We start from the raw sequence: 23,778 nt of genomic DNA on the forward strand, positions 1-23,778 counted from the left end.
GTAGCTTTTATGTGACACACACACACAGTAATTCAATCATTATGAATATGCCTGACATTGATGAGCCTGTGTAAGCTAGAGATAGATTTGAAGAAACAACTAATTTATTCTATATAATCACTATACACATTTTTATCTTTGTGCCAATTTGATTACTCTTTCCCACTCCACCCCAATCTGCTGCTGTTTGTACTTTATGATAAAGCAGAGTATTTATCATAGAAATCAGCTGATGATTAGCTAAATCCAGCTCTTCTCTCAGTCTGTTTTCCATTCTGAGTCATCCTAAGGATGCTTTAACTCAATTTACCGATATGTTTGACCGTCACTATCAGTATTAAAACCTACCAGCAATACCAGTGTTTCACCATATCACAGAATGACAATAGATGTAACCTGAAAAATATGAGTCTGTCATTAACTATTATTCCAGTTCATCATCATATCATGGCACCAAAATGTCTCCTAGAGCAGTGCCATTCAAATTTGCAGGCTTCCATCTGACTTTATCAAGTTCTGAAAGCAGAAGTTGTCTCACCAACACATGGCATCACCCTTTTGGGACTCTGATATAATTGAGCCAAGAGACAATATCATCTTTTGCTCTGAACCTCTCTTAAGGTAGCAATGTTATATTGAATTTCCCTCATTGCATAATTCATTTATTAATTCTTTTGTCAGCTATCATTCCTCACTCTCTACAGTTGTACCCAAACTTTCTACCTTTGGAAGGGCTGTTCAGTTCAACTGCTGTGCTGGTCCAGACTGCTGGCAGCAGCGCTAGTCTAGCATGTGCCTCCTCTTAGTCACCCCCATCCATGTGGGGGTAGATTTACTCAGGTATGGTATTGATGGGCTGTCTCAACCATTACAAAGTACATCTGCATTCTCTGTCAACCCCAATTTTGCTAGATGGAGTGAAGGCACAACCTGCCTATCAGGCACTTAGGAATTCTGACATGAAGGTTTAAAGATAGAGTTATAGTTTCTTAGGAATCATCTCTGCTTCTGGCACTCTTGGTGGCAACCCTGGTCCTAAGATCGTCACTTTAGGTAGGGGAAAAAAGTTGAGGTGATGTGAAAAAGGAAGAAAAAACTAGTTATACCACCATCCCTGTGGGAAGAATTACATAGTCATACTAGCATTGTCCCCCTACCCACCTCTTCCCAAATCACCCAGAAAAGAGGAGAAATCTGTCTGGAGGTGGCCCTCCCTTGGTCCTCCTCATATTGAGTGTGAGTGCACACCCAGCCCCATTTTAGAACAAATGTTTCAATTGCTTTTTCCACTTCTCTGTCAAGTCATTAACCTGAGGGTATTTCCTGACCCATTGTTAGACCTTATGAGCTGTAAAATGTGTTCATGTGTTCCTTGCTCTAAAGAAATGTGACTCAGCAACCCAAATTAGTGCAGTGTCGTCTATGTGGTCCTTGTATAGTACTTTGAGTATTTGATCTACCATCAGGTAAACAAAGCTCAGTGCAGAGTGTCTATTCCTGTCAAGACCCATCTGTAGCCTCCAGGGGCCACTGGCATCAGTCCAGCTGTCAGTGCCAGGCCTTACTTTGAAGGAATCTGCCCATAGCCATCTGCAGTCTCTGTTTCTCTTGTGGGCAGATAGAACAGTTCTTTTTGACATTTGACGTAGAAACAACCTTAATGTCCTTTGACAGAGAATGGATAAAGTCGTGGTATATTTATACAGTGGAACACTACTCAGCAATTAAAAAAGAATAAAATAATGCCATCTGCAGCAACATGAATGGACCTGGAGAATGTCATTCTAAGTGAAATAAGCCAGAAAGAGAAAGAAAAATACCATATGATATCACTCATATGCAGAATCTAAAAAAGAGAAGAAGAAAAAGAGGACATCAATTAAATGTAGATGTACAAAAGAAACAGATTCGCAGACATAGTTAACAATCTTATGGTTACTAGGGGAAAGGGGGTGGGAAGGGATAAATTTGGGGGTTTGAGATTTGCATATGTTAACCACTATATATAGATTAAAAAAAACAAATTTTTTCTGTATAGCACAGGGAACTATATTCAATATCTTGTAATAACCCTTAATGAAAAAGAATATGAAAATGAATGTATGTATGTATATGCATGACTGGGACATTATGCTGTACACCAGAAATTGACACATTGTAACTGATTATACCTAAATTTAAATTAGAAAAAAGAGTAGGGGAGTAAAAAATGAGAAGCTGTGACCATGTAAATAGGGCTAGTTGACTATGAACTTCATAACTTCGCATTCAGTTGAGGAACTTCCCAAGTCCCATATCTTTACATCTTTCCTCTCAGGTTGGTCAAATTCCCTAACGAAAACTCTTCTGGTCTCTTAACTAGAGGGCTGGCTGCTAGCATTCTGGTGGCCACATGAGGAAGGAGAACTTGAGGTCTCAATATCCAGTAAGACCTATTTCACTTAGTTTTTCTATTTTCAGTGTCTTCCCCTCTTCCCCCTGACCCCAAACCACAACTGTGCCTGGTGGTTCCCAGGTAGAAATTTCTCTTTTATCCTTTCAGAAAATAAATCTTCAATAAACCTAGCAGCATAGAGAAGGACAAGGATCTGATGTGACTGTTTCCATGTCAGACTTTCAACTCAGTTTTTAACTTTTCATTTTGAAATAATTCCTGACTTAAAAAAATGTTTCAAAAATAGTACAGAGTTTCCATACACTGTTCACCACCTATAGGAAGCTTTTTAGAAGTACAGCGTTCCTGGGTCCTGCCTGCAGAGATTCTAATTGGGTCAGTCTGGGTTGAGACACAGGAATATATTATTCCAAAATGTCCTTAAATAACTAATATGCATCCAGGTTTAGGAGCCACTTTCTTAGTGATTGTAGAGATTTGGAAAACATTCATTTATTCATTCAATAAAAATTTATCAAACAATAACAATGTATTAAACACTGCTGAACACTAGAGATAGAGATGGATAAATTAGAGTCTCTGTCCTACAGTTGCTTACTGAATAGATAAAACAGAGATAAGCAGAACTGATTTGGTGGAATAAATGCTGTATTAGAGCTACACAGATACAGGGAACAGTTTGGGGGTTTGGGGTTTTGTTTTTTTTTTTTAAGTTGGGAGAATTGAGAACAGCTTATGTCTGAGATAAAAATTTGAGCCAGAACTTGAAACCTTAGCAAGAGTTTCCCAAGTGAAAAGTGTGTTCTAGTAAGAAAGGATAGCATCCATAAAGGAAGGAATTATGAAAGTTTTGGCACATTCATGGAATGGTATAAGAAGATTGAAGTAGTGTGATGTATGTTGTGGGCAGTGGAGGGAAGTGAGGTTGGAGATGTAGGTTGAGGGTGGATTTTAGAGGACTTTGTATGCCATGACAAGTTTGGGTTTTATCAGACAGTCAGTAGGAACAGTGGATTAATGCAGAGGGGGAGTCATCTTTCAAGCATGATGGTTTCTTTTTTTAGGAAGAAAATGTAGGTGGCAGCAAGGGATATGACCCTTAATAAGGCAAATGGAAATAGGGAAATTATTGAGGAAGATACTAGAATACTCTGAGAAATTATGAAGGTCAGTATTAAGGCAATGTTGTTATAAACATCCAATAAAGAAGTCATTTACTACAGTCTCTAGTAGAAATAATTGTTTGTAATCCTTTTTCCTTGTTTTTGTTTTTTCTAGGTTTGAAGTCCTGAGTTTTCTCATGTTATGTTATAATTCTGCTATTGTGTATATGCCTGCTTCATCTTACCAGTCTCTTTGTCGAATGGGCTCCAGGTAAAAATACTTACCATTAACCTTCATGCTCATTTATTTGACAAGTATTTGTTGAGCACATTCTCTCTGGTAGGCATTGTTCCAACTTCTGGTGATACAGCAGTAAACAAAACTCAGGGAGCTTACATTCCTATAGGAATCTTTATCCCTCATGTATCATGACTTCTTGAAGATATTTCAGTATTAAAGAAGTATTTTCTAGCTGAACATTGAGTTAAGCCAAGAAAGATGTTTTAGGTTTAGAGTGGTTTAGTGATATACCAAATCACTGTCTCGATTTTTATAAATCGCTTTGAGAGCTTCGAATAAGTAGTTCTCTGTGTAAAGAAAATCTTAAGAAATGTGAACTTTTTCTTTATCTGTTTCACAAATAACTGTCTCTGCTTTGGATAAGATTAGCAATAGCAGCAATTATGTGTATGTCTCATTTGTATTTGTGTGTTCTACTCTTTACTAAATCAGAATTTCTAATAATTTGAACAGACTTGAGCTGAAATTTGTATTTCCACTATTGAAAAAAATTTAGTAATATATATTAGTTTGGAGTCAGAGGAACAGAATTTTAATTATAAAAGGAACACTTGAGTTTATCCTGCCCAACTGATTTTTATTTGAGGAAACTGAGCACCCCCCAACCCTGAAAGTTAAATGCTATATTAGTTTTCTATTGCCTCATAACAAATTACCATGAATTTAGCAGCTTAAAATAGCATGCATTTATTCTTTCACGGTTTCTGTGGGTCAGGAGTCCAGGCGTCACTTAGCTGGGCCCTCTGCTTAAGGTATTAACAAGCTGCAGTTAAGATGTCAGCTAGAGTTGCAGTCTTATCTCAGGTTCATTTGAGGAATTAGAAACTTCTCTTGGCAGAATTCAGTTCCTGTAGTTGTGGGACTAAGGGCTTCAATATCTAGTTGACTGTCTGCTGAAGGCCAGCATCAGTTCCTTGCCATGTGAGCCTCCCAACATAGACAGCCTGCAACATGGCAGCTCACTTCTTCAAAGCAGAGAAGGACTGAGAGAGAAAGACCTGCACTACAGTCTTATGTAACGTGATCACATACTCATGTACACGTGTTCACTGAAATCCTATCGCCTTTGCCATGTTCTGTGAGTTAGAAGCAAATCTCAGGCCCCACCCACACTCAAGAGGAGGGGATGGTACAGGGTGTGAATACAAGGAGGGAGGGATCATAGGGATCATGGCCTCCAAGAGCCTCCCCACCACCAATGCTTTGCACGAGTTTATGCTGTTGTCTTACTGGGGAGAGGGTGTGGTCCTGTTTATAGCAAAACTCAATTTTGCTAACTGGAGGAAGACCACTTTAAACTAGCTATAAGTTTGATTTATAGATTATCTTAAAATAATTATATTATTTTTACTTGCCGGTAATAATTTGGTTAATGACTAATAAAATTCTTGTCTCTAATCTAGATACTGTTATCAAGAGAGTATATTGTTTAAGCACTTACTTACATGGAGGAGGGTATAGTTCAAATGGTAAACCGCATGCTTAGCATGCACAAATAAACAATAAATAAATGAATCTAATTACCTCCCCCCACCGAAAAATAAATAAATAAAATAAGCACTTACTGCCTGTCTACAGATATATTTATTTTAAGTGACTGTTTTGGGATCATTAAAACAAATCTGCCAAATCTCTAATTTGTAACATTATTGTGGCATTTAATAGAGTTTCTTAATAACAAAAGTGATGATAGAGTTTAGTAGTCCTCAAATTTTTATTCCCATGTTTCCTAAAGATTTTTGAAAAGCTCTGTAGCCTTTGTACATTTTTAAGTTAACATTTAAAGTTTTTATTCTATCTTAGTTTCGAATGATATGATTTCCAGTATGTAAATATTGACATAAGATAACAAGTAATTGTTGAGTCAGTATTTTAAATGTATATAATGTAAATACCACAGTGATCTATTTATGAACAATATCCACCATCATCCATATGTGAAATAAATGGACAAGCTTCCCTTTAATAGTCTAACATTCCTTTTTTCTTCTTAAAATTGAATTTCTTGTCTACTTTGTCCACATAATCTTATCCTAATATAATGCCATTTTATACTTACAAGTCTTCTGTTGATCACCTAATTGTATATCTCTGCTACCAAAAAAAAAAGTAAATTAAAATTTAAAAAATATTTCTTGAGAGACCATAATGCACTAAACACTAAAAAATTTCTTCTGGACTCACCATTACAATTATTTCTAATAAATTAATATATTAAAATAATAGAGATTCCTAACAATTTTTGATAATTGTTAAGCATAACTTTTCTGGAAGCATCTCTTAATGGGATGAAAAATAGAGAATTATTTTGATTAAAAATGGCCTCAAAGATATCAGTGTTTTATTTGTTTTGAGAATTCTGTATCTTCCATTTATTCATCCTGATACAGTTTGGGATATGTGAAAGTTATGCATTTCTTTTGTGAAGAGCGGGAAGGGTGACTATGAAAGAGATAGCTATTTGAGAAAAGTTATTGCTTTCATTGATATAGTCCACTAGGATGCATGTTTTATGAGCGCACAGATTTGATTTTTATCTTTTTGCCTGCTCACAACTGTATGCATAGGCCCAGGACAGTGACTGACACATAACAAGTACTAAAAAAATACTTGAGGAATGAATAATTGAATAAATGAATTTATGAAAACAAAAATAACTAATTTAATGGACTAGGAAACTACACATGATAAATGCTGTATTTTTCTAGGGTTTGTGTGAGTGGGTTTCCACGGCAACACGAAAAACATTGGAAAGAACTCTGTGGTCGAATAGTATTGGATCCCGAATTTATGGTGCAACTTCTCACAGGGGTTTATTATGCCATGTAAGTAGGTGGACTAGGAAATTGGGTAGATTCGTTCTAGTGTTTGGAAACTTTTTCATTATTATCATTTCATTTTATTATTCATTTATTTATCATTATTATTATTTCATCATTTTTCCTTATTAGTTGCACAACATTGAATCTTTTATTCCATGATGGACCCATTTGTCTTGTTTTTCTAATGTGAATTTCTTTTAGTACTTTTTATAATGAATTATACTTTTTATTTGAAAGCTATATAATAACAAAGGCAATTGTTTTATTGACTGTATTTATAAGACAGTATTATATGATATTTATCCTTCCTTTTGTTAATACGGTGTATCACGATTGATTGAGTTGCAGGTGTTGAGCCCTCCTTGCATCCTTGGGATAAATCCCACTTGATCATGGTATATGATCCTTTCAGTGAATTGTTGAATTTAGTTGGCTAATATTTTGTTGAGGATTTTTGCATCTGTGCTATGTTCATCAGGCATATTGGCCTGTACTTTCTTTTCTTGTAGTGTCCTTGTTTGGTTTTTATATAAGGGGAATGCTGGCCTCATAATATGACTATGGAAGTGCTCACTCTTCTGTTTTTTGAAAGAATTTGAGGATTGCCATTTCTTTAAACATTTAGTAGAATTCACCTGTGAAGCCATCTGGTCCCGGACTTTTGCTTATTGGGAGGTTTTTGATTAGCGATTCAGTCTTCTCTGGGTACAATGACAGGTCTGTTCAGATTTTTGTTTCTTCATGATTCATTCTTGGTAGGTTGTATATTTCTAGGAATTTGTCCATTTTCTAGGTTGTCCAATTTGTTGGCCTATAATTGTTCATAGTCCTTTTAGTAATTTTAAAATAGCCAAAATATAGCGTAACTTGTCATTAAATTGAAATCTAGAAATTGTCAGATTCTCTTTATGGAAAACTATGTCTTTGTACATAGTTCATAACCCAGGTTTTCATGAATGTATTAGAAAGATTACCCTAAATATCAACACATGATAAAAACCAACTTACATGAAGAGACACCTGTAAACTGTTTTGAATGTCAGTATTCGAAACCTTCATTCTGTTCTTGTAACTAAAAATGGAATAGTTTAGAAATGAAATGATGTAAAAATTAATGTGAATATCTTGTTACAGAACCAAAATAGTAGGATTTGGAACAATAAAAAGTTTGTTGTTGAAAATTAGAAATATTTGTTAAAGATAGTAAATAGTCTGCTTCTCCATAGGTATAATGGACAGTGGGACCTTGGCCAGGAAGTCCTTGATGACATCATTTATAGAGCTCAGCTAGAACTCTTTTCTCAACCACTGTTGGTAAGTTATTATAGTTATTTTTTATTAAACATACCTGTGCTGGAAAGGGGCACTAGTAGGTATAAAATTCAACGTGTAATTATAGGAGGCAATCCAAATCATTGAGGGAGAAAGGTTTATTACATACTAACAGTTGGAGAGAAGACAAAATTGGTTTAGATCCTCTCCTCTTAGAGCATATCAAAATAAAGATCAGATAAATTGAAGAATTAAATGTCTTGAAATCCTTTAAGAAAGAAAGTAGAAAGGTTATAAATATCTACTCAAGTTTCTAGAAAAGGAAGGGCTTTCTAAGCTTAAGTGGTGGGACAAGTCACCAAAAAATGCTTATTTTTTTTTCTGACTACATAAACATCTAAATTCTATAAACCATCAGTTTTCAAAAAACAAAATTAATATGCAGTATACAGACTGAGAAAAATATTCTCAACATGCATGACAAAAAAAACCAATTAATATTTTGGTTCTATGTAAAAATTTCATACTCTTCCATAAAATGAATGTGTCCGGAAGTTAATGATCAATCAGAAATAAATGTGATCATCCACTAGTGTAGTAGTAAAGCATTCTCTGTGTTACCAGAAGTAGTATAACACAATTCTGAGCATTCCTTTGCAGAAGCAGTTTGGTAATGTGTGTGCCCCGTGTTTTCTTTGACCCACTATTCCATGTCTAGCAACATTTCCTAAGAAACTACGTAAAAAGTTTGTTAATGTACTTTAAACACTAGTGTTGGTTTTAATTGCAAAGGAATCAAAACTCTGAGCATTTCCCAGCAGAGAATAATTAAGTTATATGCTATTTACTTGATGAAATTATATGTTTGAAAATTTATATTAAAGAAACATGCTAGCTGTGTTAAGTGGTAAAGTAGTATACAACTATTTTTTTAACCTAGACAAGATAGAGGAAACATAAAAAATGCTAGTATTTGTCTGGGTGATTTGACTGTGGATGGTTTTTATTTCTTTGCAACCTTCTGTTTTCTAAGCTTTTTGTAGTATTTTTATAATAGTGTTGTAAAAATATTTATACTTTTTTTACTCGCTGTACTTTAAGAGTACAGTTTCTAAAGACATTTTCTTTATATCATTTTTTTATATTTTAAGCTAAATATAAATTTATTGAAGTAGCATTTACATTCATTTTTTCATATTTGAGTTTTCTTTTCTTCTCATGTCATCATCCCTAATTTTACCATAAAGGTTACATTAAAAAAAATGAATAACAAGATAAAAAATCACATCATGATAATAACATCTTGCATTTGTGAGATTCTTTAAATTCATGCTTTTATCCTTGTAAGTCTTATAAATTAAGTAGAGATGGAATTTCCAAGGCAATATAGGTAAAGAGATTGGTAACCTCTAGTCCTAGAATAGCCCTTTATTATTAGGGATCTCTGAGGGGTCCAGTAAATAACATTCAATTTCTCCATTCAGAAATAGAGCCAGGTGATAAATAGATAAAATCGTAGGCAGGTAGAGAAACAAGCATCATCTTTATTGTTGTAAAGGCTAAATTGAAAGACTTCACTCCCTACACCTTAGTCTAGACATTGGAATAGCCCACTAGAGAGGTTTGAGTTGGTAGAGCAGGCAGGGTATCCAGGTTGCTGCATTTCATGTGTCCTGTCCAAGTAGAGAGGGAGGGGAGAAAGACAGTCCTTTTGTTCAAGATCTTTGCTAGATTAGCACTACCCAGTCAGGAAATGTGGACCAGCCACTGGCGATCCAACCAGCTACTTCACTCTCCTTCACGGAGGACAGAAAGCGGTAAAACAAAATGCCAGGCATGTTTAGGGAAAATTTCTCCTCTTGGAGACAGAACTAATTTTTTTTTTATCAGAGATCAAATTTTGTATGTTATTTATCATGTGAAGAATCAGAAACTTATTCTAAATTTTCTTACATCTGGGTTCAGATGTTAAAAACACTTTTTTCTTTAGAATTCTTTCTTTAGAATGTTTTTTTCTCCCTGAAAGTCAGCGACTTCAGGGAATCCATGGGGTGTGTGACTCACATTTTTTAAAATAAATTCTCATCTAAAAAGCCTACCTAAAAGAATACAGACCGGAGGAGGTACAGACATTTCTGACACATTGTACTTTTATATTTTATAGTACAAGTTTTAATGGAAACATGAAATATAAAATAAGCATGAGTTATATATTGAGTGTAAATATGTATAGACTTGTATTATCATTTTAGGTTGCCAATGCCATGAAAAACTCACTACCGTTTGATGCTCCCGATTCTTCACAAGAAGGCCAGAAAGTACTTAAAGTGGAAGTCACTCCAACAGTGCCAAGGATTTCTCGGACTGCCATTACAACAGCTTCAATCCGTCGCCATAGATGGAGGAGAGAAGGTGAGTACAAAATCCCTATAACCCATTCGTGGATCAGAGTACATTTATCACTGTTTTTACAGCCTATATTAACGTGATATTATAGTACTCTATGTAATTAAAGTAAAAAATCTTAGTTGTTAAAAACAGTACTAGCAATGTGGTTTAAATACCTGAATTTATTTTAACATAAATATGCATATATATATTTTCTATAAAGCAGAAAGATGTTATTTAGATTACTCTATGAACGTTAAAACAGAAAATAAGATCAAGTTAATTTTTGTCTTTTTTTTTTAACTAGTGATAACAACAGGAAAGAAATTTATTTAAGCCTGTCACTATCTGGGGAAAAGGTGCCTGCCTGTATGAACATTGTGGGAGACAGTTGTATAACTGGCCAAACTAATGGTTTAATACAAATTATCCATAAAATAATTGATTTTTATCTTTGCTTCTCCTTTTTATGTAAGTGCTGAATCCAGCAGTATTTCATAGGTGTATGGTACTTGAATAGTCAAGCTGTCTTGCCTAAGAGATATTGCCATTTTAATGATCTCTATTCTTCTGTTCATTTGCAAACCTCACATTGTTCATCTGCTACGTTATGTGTGTGCATGCCAAGCACACACATGTAACTATATAAATAATGTTTGTGTTTATATCATATCCATATATACATTCTCTTATCTGCCTGGGTCAAAATGCTCAGAAAAGAATAGAGCAGCGCAAAAGCACTAAAATTTTATATGTTGAATCCCAGATGGCTTTGACTTCTCAAACGAGGCTGACTCGAGTATTCCTGGCTCCCCGATCCAACACGGCTCCACTGACCTAGGGATCAAACGTGTGCAAGAGGGGGAGGTGCTGGTGCGCAGGACCCCTGAGCACGGCTCACCGGAGCCCAACTCAGCAGCAGCCACAACAGAGGGTAGGACAGAGATGAGGAGGCAGAAGTCAGTGAGGCAGTTGCTGGAGAAGGATCCTGGCTCTCTGTCCCCAAGCAGAACATCTTTCCATTCTAGTGTGTGTTTCCACTACCCCAGGGTGTGTTAGCTTCTCCTTGCAAAGCACACCCCCCATATGCCTAGCACCAGGTCAGGTACAATTTTTAGTTACCATTTGTGCTGGCCTGGATTCTGCATCCCTGTGTAATTAAAGAACAGCTTGGCATGGCTACTAACAAGGCAGAGGCCTGTCTCCAAAAGGTCTGCAAATGCTTGGGATTTTTTCATTACTGAGCATGTTTATTCTAACATCAGGAAAGGAAAAATGCACCCAGTGGACATGAGCCTTATTAATCAATATGAATTGCTTTCATTTATATAATAATTTATTATTTTTAAAATATATGAGAAAAGTTTTAAAACATTAATATATTATCTTTGAGAAACTGGAGTAAAGTGGAGCCAGCCAATTTATCTCTAGTCCCAGGGTGATCAATTAACCAGAGTTTCTTATCTCTTTGACAGAGTAAACCAGTGTTGACTGGCTTTTTATAATCTTCTGGTCAAGTTGCCTGAGTCTAACTAGTGACTACTGATGCCTTTCCTCTATAAATGTGCTATCCTGGTGCACAGTATATTTTATCATTTATTGTAAATAATGATTGTCTTATATAGCTCCCAAGCAGAATTCAAATGTATTATTTAGAGGTCAGTTATTCTACTAGATCTTTGTTTTTACAGTGTAGGTATCTCAAAGAAATCTTTTTTACATCCCACTCCCTTCTACAACCATGACCACTATCTGTAAAAAAAACACTTCTCTCTGATAGTAAATATTTATTTACTGCTTTACACTTGTGCCATAAAAGTTGGTTTTGTGAAAGAGGGAACTGTGGCTTTAATAGTTTTTCATCATTTAATGTATTGCTATGGTGGAACCTTTACACTAATTTATGAAATATAGCAAATAGTTTTAAAATGGATTACATATTTTTACTTATTTTAAAGACCAAATGTATATGAAGCAGTTACCTTCCACTTTAGGGAAACTCTTGCTCTTTGGTGCATTAGAAATTTGAGCATGCTCAGTAAAAATCCAAATCTACCCTCTGTTCCCTCAGCCATTTGCCCAGATTGATCTCACTTCATTTAACAGTGTTGCATGTGCATGATCTAGGGACCCAAAGAAGTTGGTGCTGTTTTACAGAGATTGTGTGAAAGACACAGCTTTTCCTTTTTGTTTTTCCTGTATCTCTTTATGTTGTTCCTGGGAGTCAGTTTTATCTTGGATAAGGCGTAAAAATAAGTATATGGATAGATGGAGAATCCAGAGTTGGCCTAACTTGAACAACAGCCTGTGTCTCTACATTCTTGATGACTAAATGTGCCACTGAAATGTTATCTACCACTATTGTTAGATTATTGGAGTTTCTACTACATGTAGCTATGTTCAGTAATGATGAAATCCTAAAAAGTATGGGATTGGGTAGAAACATTCTTCCAATTCATCATAAGTCATACACTTAGAAAAAGGAACCAAAATAGTAGTTCCTTTAAATGTTAAAGTATCCTATTTTATAATCTCCTATTATTGGTAAAATGTCAGTTTGTGACGGTGGGGTATAGCCACAAAGAAAGGGGAATGAGTTCCTTCAGCGAGTTTGAAATTTCTCAAGAATTATTTTGCCTTTTAATCTAGTTTAATTGTAGCTTTAAATCAATATTAGTAGAAGTTAATTCATAAGGAAAGTCAGACATGAATGGAAAAGTTTATTAAAAATCTTTTGAGGGGTGGGTATAGCTCAGTGGTAGAGTGCATGCCTAGCATCCACGAGGTCCTAGATTCAATCCACAGTACCTCCATTAAACAAACAAACAGACAAACCTGACTACCTCCCCCCACCAAAAAAAAAAAAGAGCTTTGAAAAAAAAATTTTTTTTTAATTTTTTTGATTATTTCTTCTTTGGATCGTGAATGTTATTTCACCCCTGGAGGAAATTAGAAAGGAAAAAAATTAGAATTGCTCTTAGACACAATTGCCTTTTTATTCCTTGAGATTTTTTTTAACAGAAGGATGAAAATTACTAAAACCTATGAAAAGTTTTTGGTAATTCTGAAGTCTGCTGGAGCTTTTGGATTAACATCAATAATCGGCCTTCTAAAAGAAAAACAAAAGATGTTTTCTAGTATGGTGGTTTTAAATAGTTTTACAGTTTTACAGTTTAAGTTGTATTTATTATATGTTGAAGGGAAAGTATGAGCTCTTTATCCTGATTGTCAAGTTACATTTTATTTGTGCCTTTTAAAACTGGATTTAAAATTATTACTAAACTGAGGACAACACCTGTGATTAAAGTATAGTCAGTGTTCCACTATATTGAAACAGCATTTCTTAGTATACAGAATATCAGTAGACTCTCTTGCATGGTGGCTTTTATGTTATTGTCATCTCTTCCGACCATATTGCTTGGGCATCAGAGCTGCATGTGGCAAGGTTCAGAAGCTAGCACTGAGTCTCTCAGTCTCCTTTCCTAACCATATATATGCCCAGTGATACATTTCTGTTCACTCCTGGTTTTGTATTAATTCTAAACCAGTGACTATCTTGTCTTGGGCCTTTTGGAGTTCTTTATATTAATTGTAAATAAACTGCTAAGATGATATCATATAAATATAATTTAAAGTTTTTATCTTGATGTACATTATATACTGTTCTTTTGAAGAGGGGTTTGAGAGAAGTGGTGTCAGCTGCATTTTCATATGGCTTTGCATGATTAATAAAGACTATTAAACTGCTGGATATAATAACAAGACGCCTTTTGCTTTAAGGATAGCTTATTTTATTCTTTTGAAGGAAAGAAATACTGGTCCATATGAAAAAAATATAGCTAAGAGAATATTTTTATTTTTTTCAGGTACTTTGTTAAATAAAAATTATGTTTAAGTATTTCATATATATTTTACTTAGGTAACCTGTATCTCAAAGTAGTATTTTTTAAGATTTTTTTCCTATAGTGTTCCTTAACTATAATGTTGTTATTTGTACATAGATTCAGATTGAACTTTCTTATGGTCTGGTAAACATATTTAAAAGATAGCAAACCATTATCAGTTTTTGAAAGAAGCAAATTTTCTACTTTCTAAGAGAATGCTGATCATACTTTCAGTAAGAGAATTGGGTCTTCTGAAAACCCAAAGCTAAATATATATGCTTCTTCCTTTCTTACAAAAATCCCAAGATAAAGATTATTTTGTTAACTGCAGTTTCTGCATGAAATGTCATGGGACACTATAGTATTTGTGATCTCAACAATAATACACCTCAATACTAAAAATCTAAAATTCTATAGAAATAATAATATAGAAAGTAAAAATTCTTCTTAAATAGCCCTGCTGGTTCCCTACCCTTGCTCTCTGATAATCAAATATTTTCACATTAATTGGTCAAGAATATGGAAACCAGTGAGTAGATATGTTCATAAGACAAAACATGACTGAAATTACTGGAAGCAATGTAGAGTTTTTAGATTAGAGGTAGAAAATGTGCTAGTTCCATGTTAAAGGTTTTAAAGTCATTTAGAAGCACTTAGCTATTGAATAAATACAAAATTACATTGTAGTTAAAAAAGTTTTGCTTGTGGGGATGAGTTTTTGGCATTATTCTGAGTGACTGAAATTAGAAAGGAGTCTCTTGCATGGTCTTTTTAATGATGGGTTAAGGAAGATATGAGGAAAAATTTTTGTCTTTTTAAATGGGTAGACACAGTCACCTCAAATTGACAAGGGTGTATAATAAAGATTTATGATAACAAAATGTTACGTTTCACCTGAAGTTGTTTAATGTGCCTAAATATTGATAGTGTGCTAGGTCTGTTTGTGGATAGTTTTTACAGAAGCTAGACTAATTAAAGCTAAATGAACACAATGAATAGCATTAGAATTCTGTATAGATTAAGGTTTCTTCCTCTAAATTACTTAGGGGAAATGTTGATAACAAGGGCCATGGCTGACCTATAGCAACTATTACCTAGGAGTTCAGGTCAGTTGAGTTGTTACTCACAGTTGCTGCTTATTTAATTTAGCTATTGCTGAGTCTGTCCGATTTGTTTTTTAGGTGCTGAGGGTGTAAATGGAGGAGAGGAGTCGGTAAACCTGAATGATGCAGATGAAGGATTTTCATCAGGGGCTTCCCTCAGCAGCCAGCCATTTGGGACCAAACCATCCTCCTCTTCTCAGAGGGGAAGCTTAAGGAAAGTAGCAACTGGGCGTTCAGCCAAGGATAAAGAAACAACTGCTGCCATCAAATCCAGTGAGAGCCCTCGAGATTCTGTAGTTCGCAGGCAGTATGTGCAGCAACCAGTGGATCTTAGTGTAGATTCAATTGAGCTGACACCGATGAAGAAACACCTGAGCCTGCCTGCTGGCCAGGTGGTGCCAAAAACTAATAGTTTAAGTCTAATCCGGACAGCCAGTGCTTCCTCAAGTAAATCATTTGACTATGTAAATGGCAGTCAAGCAAGTACCAGCATTGGGGTTGGCACTGAGGGAGTTAATAATTTAGCAGCTAACAATTCTAATCGATATTCAACTATCAGTCTACAGGAAGACCGGCTAGGTCAAGCTGGAGAAGGTAAAGAGCTCCTCAGCCCAGGAGCTCCCTTAACCAAGCAGTCTCGATCCCCAAGTTTCAATATGCAGCTAATATCCCAGGTGTAGTCTTGACATCCTCTCTCCTCTTTCTGCTTACCTTTTAAACTGAACATTTCCTTGTGCAAAAAGACACTTCATCCCACATTGTGAAAATATTGGTCATCGTAAACAGATTTGATTTAGTTTAGGTATCTTCATACTGTATTTTGTATGAAAACAGCAATAAGGTTTTCTTTTCCCTCCTTCCTATATCTTCTCTTCCTCTATTCCTTGTAAACGTGTTTGTGAAGCAGTATAAAATGTTTGCATTTTCCACGCCTTCCTTTCTCCTTGGGTGAAGTGCAATCCATCGTAGGCTGATCGGTCCCATTTCATCACTGTGAGACTGAGGATACGTTAGAGGAAATGGTGTATATGATCCCTATGAATGATTCTTTGGCTTTTGTTTAAAAAACAAAACAAAACGGGTTTGTTCTCATAATCTATAGAACTATGAAGATTACTGGATCATATTTTTTCTCAACCAGGAGTGCCTCAGAGATTCTGCTACGACTTTGGACTTCTCTGAGTCTGTGCAATCATTCTCTTGAGAAGCATGGGGAAAGGTGGTAGACTGCTGCACTTTTTCATTAAAACAAGGGTGGCTCTTTTTCTCCCATCTTCTTTATCTCGAGGACACAAGTGTTCAATTACCAAGGCATTTAAATCAAGTCGAAGCCACCTCTGATTGTGTAATTGATAATGCACTTTCTCAATGGCTCTGCAGTCATTATTACCATGTCTTCTCTCCTCCCCAGAAATATAAGGTCATTTCTGTCCTTCAAGTTTGAACAGCTAATAAATCAGAGAATCCAAGGGGCATGTTCTATTTCCCAGGAATGATTGACACTTTGGTGCTGGGGTTTTATGGGGGGAGGGGGCAGTTTTTGTTTAGCTTGTATGGGATTGTGTGTGTGAGGGGAAGTTTTGATTGTTTTTTTTTTTTTTTCTTTTCCTCTGTGAGCTGATGATGACTGAAGTAGAACAAGTACGTCTTCAGGTAAAGAGAGGGATTTCTCAACCCACTTTCTATGATGTCAGACTATTGGAGAAACCCTTTCAGCTGCTTTCTAGATGTACCTAAATTCAGTCAGTTTTTTTGGATTAAGAAACCTGAAGTCCTGATAGATCATATACTCCAAGGAAATACATCAGGGACAGATAATTGGCTGAAAACACTGACGCTTCAATGTGACACATTTTTATAGAACATTTCTACCAGGGGGTACTGACTTGATTTCTCCTACAAGGACCACACTGCCTTTGTGTTTAATGTAATGCAATTCGTGTACCTTCTAATCATATATCTGCAAAAGTTTCTCATTTTTATAAAACTTTGAAATCATGCCAGTAAGCTAGATGTTGAATGTATGTAAGTAGCATTTTGGTAACTGTGCTAAGAGGCTACAAAAATGCATTATTGATTAAAAAAAAGTTATTATTTTTCAGTTCTGATTTGGTTGATAAGATTTCATTATGACCTCTTCAGGGTCTCAGGCTCTAATGCTTGACTGAAATATAAGAGAATATATTGGTTTTTGAAAATCTGTGTATTGTGACTTGAACTGCTATACATTCTTCCACACAGTACATCAGAGCTATTAGTGCTTTGTGCATTTAGACATTTTAATTTTATTGTGAAAGAAAAATATACTGAATTTATAGAAAGCAGGTATTCTCCTAATTAACAAAGTTGAAAATTTTATCTCTACTAGTTAAAATTACAATAGATTTTGATAAATAAAATAACCAGAAATATGCCTCTTGTTTTTTTCATACCTAAAAATCTCCTCCCTCCTTTTTATTGTAAGAGGTTTTTTGGTTTGGGTTTTTTTTTTTTTTAAGGGATTTTCTGTTAGGATCTTTATAAGAATACTGAAATGCTTGTTTGAATTTGGTAGTATGTAACATTTTTCAGCTCATATAAAAATGGAACTAGAACCTGAACTGTTATCTGCAACATTGCCAAAGTCTGGGGTAAAGCTAAAAGTTGATAGAGATTTATTGATCTGTGTGTATATTTGTGTGTGTGTGTGTGTGTATGGTGTGTATATGTATAGATCACAAAGACGTATTGTAGATATCCCTCCTGTTAGTTTAACTAAGGGATGTCAGAAAAATGAAAGCAGCCAAATAAATGAAGTGTAAAATACTAAGGAAAGCAAGGGTTCAGGAATGAAAAGAAAAGAGCATTGTACTTACCAGGGGATGAGATCTTGGCTATAGCTGGAGGGCAGTCACTTTATGGCAGAAATGCCTGGTTGATTTAGGAGGCTGAAGGATTGTTTTTAATTCAACAAGTTGTACATTTATTGGCATCTAAATCTGGCATGATTTTAGTTAAAGCACAAAAAAATACCAAATAATACCAAATTATAGCAAAAGCTGTAATAAATATAAGATCTCCCTCTGGTTTGTTAGAAATCTTACGTTATACCTGAAAAGTTGATTTTGAAAAACTTTCAGCTTAGAGAATTTGATTTCTCTCTATGTGTGTTCACATAGATTTTGTATCTATACATACCCATTAATGTTTTATGACGTTAAAATATTTTTGATCCAATGAAGAAATATTTCGTTTAGTTCAAACTTTGCATTTGGGGTCTTAGAACATATTTCCTGTGCGAGACATAGTTAAAATGGAATGAGTTAGTCATAAACGATGGTCATATTTTCTAAGAGAGTTTTGATACTCATTTCCATTATTTATTTAATATAGAATAGTTTTCAGATATACAACAACTGTTACAGATATATGCCAGCAATATTCATGCTTTATTTAACCTTTAACAACCTTTTATTTTTACACTTCCTAACTTCCGTTTTAAGAAGTTCTTCCATCTATGAACAAGCTAGTTAGGGAGAAAATCCTTGTTTTCTGTAATGAAACAATTTGATTGATGCCATCTATGCCAGGTTGGATTATATAAAGAAATATCTGAAGGTTTGGGAACTATTCTCTATGACATTACATTGAAATAATGTTACTAGAACATGTTCTAGTACAAACGAAATGTAGAGTGAAAGATAACTTAGAATTAAGATTTTTAAATATAAAAATATTTTGAGAAGCTGAGTCGGGGGTGTTGGTTGTAATTTAAAATCCTGACCCCTACCACTACTGTAACCCTCCCAATTACTCTCCTGTGCCTATTTATTATAGAGTCGGAATTTTTGTACTAAAGAGACGGTAGAGATAATCTAGCCAGTATCTTAACAGCCATCCTTCCATATCCATCCTCAGGAAACTGAGGCTCAAAAAAGTTGTGATGTGATCAAAGTCACATATCCTAGAAGCCGAGCCAGAATCAAACTCGTGTTCCCCATCAAATGCATATTAACATCCCACTGCCTCCCTTTACTCATCCTGTGGTAAATGTGGTATGTAACACTCTTCCCTTCTGCAGTTTCTTTATAGTTCTGGTCTAGTAGTTGGTGAACACAGCACATTAAGAAAAGTATTAAATCCAGAAAAATTGTAGAATAATAGACACAGATGGGGAAGTGTTGGAAATGTAGGTATCTATACCACAGATGTAAGGATAGATACATTTTTCTTACTCTAATTTATGCCTTACTATTTTCTGCCACATAACAGTTGTATGCTGCCATTTTATAGTTGATTATATTTCTGGGGAATTATTTAAGTGCAAAAATAAAACCCAGTGAAATGGCTTTGATCAGTGTTCCTAGCTATCTTAAAGTAATTTTTGAATTGGCCAGCTTTCACAGTCACCTAGGTGGCAAGTTAAGTGTATTGCACAATGGAGTATTGCAAAGTAAAGATTAAATAAATTTGATTTCCTAGTTTCTAATGTAAAGAGATTGAACCTTACTTAAAGCAGATAGATAAAAGCAATATTTCCTTATGTGACTGAAAAAGATGTATAGTGTGAAGCTTATGATTTCTTAATGGAATGGTGACCATGTCATTTAAAGTGTATATACAGTAAAAAATGTCTTAAATGCAGTAGTCTCAGCTATATAAGCTCAATATTTCCAACCTGTGTTCTCAAATTCCACTTAGTGGCTTTAAATTAATTATAATTATTTATTAGACATTGGAATACTGAGAATAACTTCTTTCAGATTGTTTTGTTTGCACTATTTTGTGAATATTTTAATGAAATGGGGTGTTTTTTCTGCCTCACTTTGTGAGGTTAGTATGGGTCCATTTTTGAGTACTTTGGATGTTGACAATCAGTTGTCTCATTTAATCCTCTGCATGTTCATTTGTAAATAAAAATATTAGTATCTTTAGTGGGTAATACACTATTTATATAAACACTGGCAAGGAGGATCACTCCATTTCTGATGTTGGATTACAAAGTAAATTTTGTTCTGTGTGTGTTTTTGTTTTTTTTTTTTGAATCAGCATTTCAGTTACGTAATTGCTTTTCAGTTTAAAAATGTTTAATAGGTCATGCCAGTGGTCAGAAAATCTATAAGAATTTTAGAACAACTTTTCTATACTATGGATATGTTAAATAGTCTGAACATGAGACTTTTTATCTTTCAAGTTGAATGATTATTGTCATGTTTCAAACCACTAAGTCGGTTGAGACACTTATTTGTAATACTTTAATTTTTTTAAAAGTGCTTTTTAGAAACACGTTGTTTGAAAACCATCTAGAAATTAGTGATAGCTTAAACTCTAAATATTAGAATATTTGCCAGATTAAAAGAAGATGGAATGCAGTGTAAAGTTGTTAACAGTGCTAATAAAATCATAACAAGTCACCAGATTGGTACAATTTTCCATTGCCAAGGTGGTCATGTTGATAATGTAAGACATAAATTTTAGCATTACTTGTGTTTTGTACCTAATGGGTATATCATATTGGCACTGAACATACCTAGGAAATACTATTCATAGAGTCAACCAATGTGCACTTAAACTATACTAGATTATTGGCAGTGCCAGAAATTTGTGTGATGATTCCAACCTGTTAGAATTAAAGGAGTCATCATCACCCAGCCTTCCCCTGCCTATGTAGGCACATTCCTTCTGAACCTGACCACACAACCACAAAATTTTGATTAATTTCAATCTCTTCAGTGTTTTTGTAGTCTTATCCCTTAGTCACATGAGAAAAATACAAGAGCAAACAGTTCAGGAAAGAAGTTAGCAGAACGCTCAGAATGATGTTAAATAACTAGCAGCATGGTAGAGACATGTAAGTTCTGTGTTTTGTTTCTGGATTTTAAGAGAACGTTTACAAATCAAGGCACATTCAGATGTCTGCCATGATGCTATGTTTAATATAGATTTTATCCCCAAAATTAGAATTAGATGTAGCTTAAAGGATGAGTCTTTTTTGCATAATTGTATATCCAGAGGTAGGTTTAGTGATGAAAGTTTTTTATTTTCAAAGAAAATGAACATAATTGGACAGTCCATCCCCAGCTGCAAAATTGGTATCAATCTGGTTTGCTGTATTTGAGTGTCAACAGCATAGTGTTAATTATATCAGAGGAAGGTAGTTCTTGAACATCTTCATCGATTACGAAGTTTACCAAAGAAAATATATCAACCAAATATGAATTTTGAAGTACCTATCTGTCAAGGGATGAGACCCCTTTAACATAAAGAATTGCTTTCTAGCCCTGGGGGAAATAAATATTAAAAGATTCTTTCGTCTGAAGCAGATACATAGTACCTACAAGATTCCATTAAAGATTTTCTTCTGTCAGTAAAATGTCAACATTTATACTTCCAGCAAAAGTACCAATTAAAGGTCAAGTCCAAATATTATTTCTATAGTGCATTTTCATGTCTCCTTAATTCAAATTAAGGATTCTACTTATCAGTATTGCATAAAAGAGTGGGGGAATCTCTAAAATTGGTATACTGTATGGTATTGTAACTTTTTAAAAATAAAATTGAGGGATAAATTATGGAAATGTATCTTTTAAAATAGGCAATGTCAGTTATTTCCAGTAAGTACATATTGGCTAAAACTATGTTTACATAATTTTATGTACGTGGTCACTGGGTGTTTTTTTTCTTTGCAGAAAAACATGATTGGGTTAAGAAAAGTTAAAATTCTTATTTTTTAAAGGTACAGACCAATAAGAACTAAAGGGTTTATTTAACCTATTAAATAATGGTTTTGGCAGGGGAAATGTGAAATATAATTGTATACTAACTGATGCTCCAAACAGGTTTTGTGTATTATTTTTTTCATATCAGGTGGCAGTTAAAAACTAATGAGTGTATTGATCAGCTGTCTTAGAAAGAGAAGATTGGCTTTCTAACAATTATTAATGTAGGTTTTTTTTTTAAGTTTTACCATCCGAACTCAGTTGAGAGATATACTCAATATTCCAGGTGTTGTTTTAAAATATTTGTAATAAGTTCATGAACCACAGTGAATTGTTTTGATTTTTATTTTTAAAATTGTGCTGTCTTTACATTCAGTTTAACTGGTTAAGTGAAACAGTTTTTTTGGTGCAGAGATTATTTTCCCACTTTGTCATAATAATTTGGCTCTCCTAAGTTACAATTTCTGAAGAGCTTTTACTACTGTAACATTATATAGTCTGATCTCTTTCACAATGGACAAACAAGAAATATCCCACTTCCACATGTGTGCTTCATAAAAGGATATGGAATGTATAGGTGAGATCTTCCTTTTTTTTTTTTTTTCTTAAAGCTAGCATCAACCTAGAGTCTATAGTTTGATGTAAACTTCCCAAGTATTCAGAGAATACTGCTGGTTAAAATTTAAATAGGATAGGCATGAAGAAAATATGATCTCTATTGACTGACATCCTTTCAATCTAGGACTAGTGAAAACATTCTTTTTTTCTCAGAGCCGAAGAAAAAAATGCACATTTAAGATCATATTTATTGGTGCATGTAAGCCATTATCTTAACTGTCTTACTGAACTGGTTAATGCTGTTGATTGTTGAAATGTGAAATGTAGTCACTGTTGACCTTGTAAATATCTGCCAGAGATGAAAAAATATTTTAAGTTATTGTAAATAAAGATGTATAAAATTCACTATCAGTCTGCAATGCAGAAACATATCTAAGATGTTAAATATTGTGTTTCTTGAGAGATGTGTAATTTTTCCCTAGTTGTATCTAGTTACATTAAGATTGTAAATTTTCTTTTGTACAGTATAAAAATACAGCTTTATTTGGCTTTTGACTGGATTTCCCTGAGTTAATTTTGTATCTTACCTAAATTTCATACCATAAAATGGTCCTTCACTGCATTTTTTCAAAGTATGCCATTTTATTTATGTATGTCTGAACTCTTATTTAAATTTATATGACACCCTATTAAGGCAATTTATAAAATAAATTAAGGCAATATGTAAAATTACATATAGCACCACAAAATAAGGAATAACGTGTAGGCAGCAGTAAAATTAATACATAAAATGTGTTCCATACATTTATGTTATTGTTGAGATAGAAATTTATCACTGAACTTTAAAGCAGCCAAATGCAAAGAGAGACATAGATTAATTACGTGATGTTTAGATATCCTTAAGATAAAACAGATCAGTTTCTCAAGTGAAGCACAACTGTTTCTGTTACTGAGATGTTAGAACTGATTTTCTTTCCTGGGTCCTTGTAAGAGGAGCCATCATTATTACATTTCCATTTACACTCTTCAACAATGTATTAAAGTGCCTGTTTCCTCACACTCTTACCAGCAGTTAGTTTCTAATCATTAAACTTTTTGATCTTTCCCACATTGTCTTTTCTAAAGATATACTTTAACCTTCTCTTGGATCATGGGTTTAATGAAGGGCTGAGCCCCAGGCCCTTTTCCTTTCTCTTTACATGCACTTCCTAGAAAAATCTCTTTTGTGGCTTTTTTCTTGTGGCTGTTATTCCT

General features: G+C 34.4%; 1 protein-coding gene across 5 annotated transcripts in view; it reads left to right on the forward strand.

Moving 5' to 3' along the window:
- HYCC2 (hyccin PI4KA lipid kinase complex subunit 2) overlaps positions 1-23,079 on the forward strand; it is a 63,487-nt gene extending 40,408 nt beyond the window's left edge. For 4 of the 5 annotated variants that reach the window (XM_010971872.3, XM_010971871.3, XM_010971873.3 and 1 more), the window contains 6 exons: positions 3,674-3,769; positions 6,508-6,624; positions 7,848-7,935; positions 10,146-10,305; positions 11,048-11,215; positions 15,347-23,079. In XM_010971872.3, coding sequence (XP_010970174.1) covers positions 3,674-3,769; positions 6,508-6,624; positions 7,848-7,935; positions 10,146-10,305; positions 11,048-11,215; positions 15,347-15,948 — 1,231 coding nt within the window. In that variant the 3' untranslated portion in view covers positions 15,949-23,079. The remainder of the gene's footprint in view (positions 1-3,673; positions 3,770-6,507; positions 6,625-7,847; positions 7,936-10,145; positions 10,306-11,047; positions 11,216-15,346) is intronic. The other variant, XM_010971874.3, reaches the window with a different exon arrangement.
- The last annotated feature ends 699 nt before the right edge of the window (positions 23,080-23,778 follow it).

Source organism: Camelus bactrianus, chromosome 5 (assembly GCF_048773025.1).
Source record: "Camelus bactrianus isolate YW-2024 breed Bactrian camel chromosome 5, ASM4877302v1, whole genome shotgun sequence".
NCBI lineage: Eukaryota > Metazoa > Chordata > Mammalia > Artiodactyla > Camelidae > Camelus > Camelus bactrianus.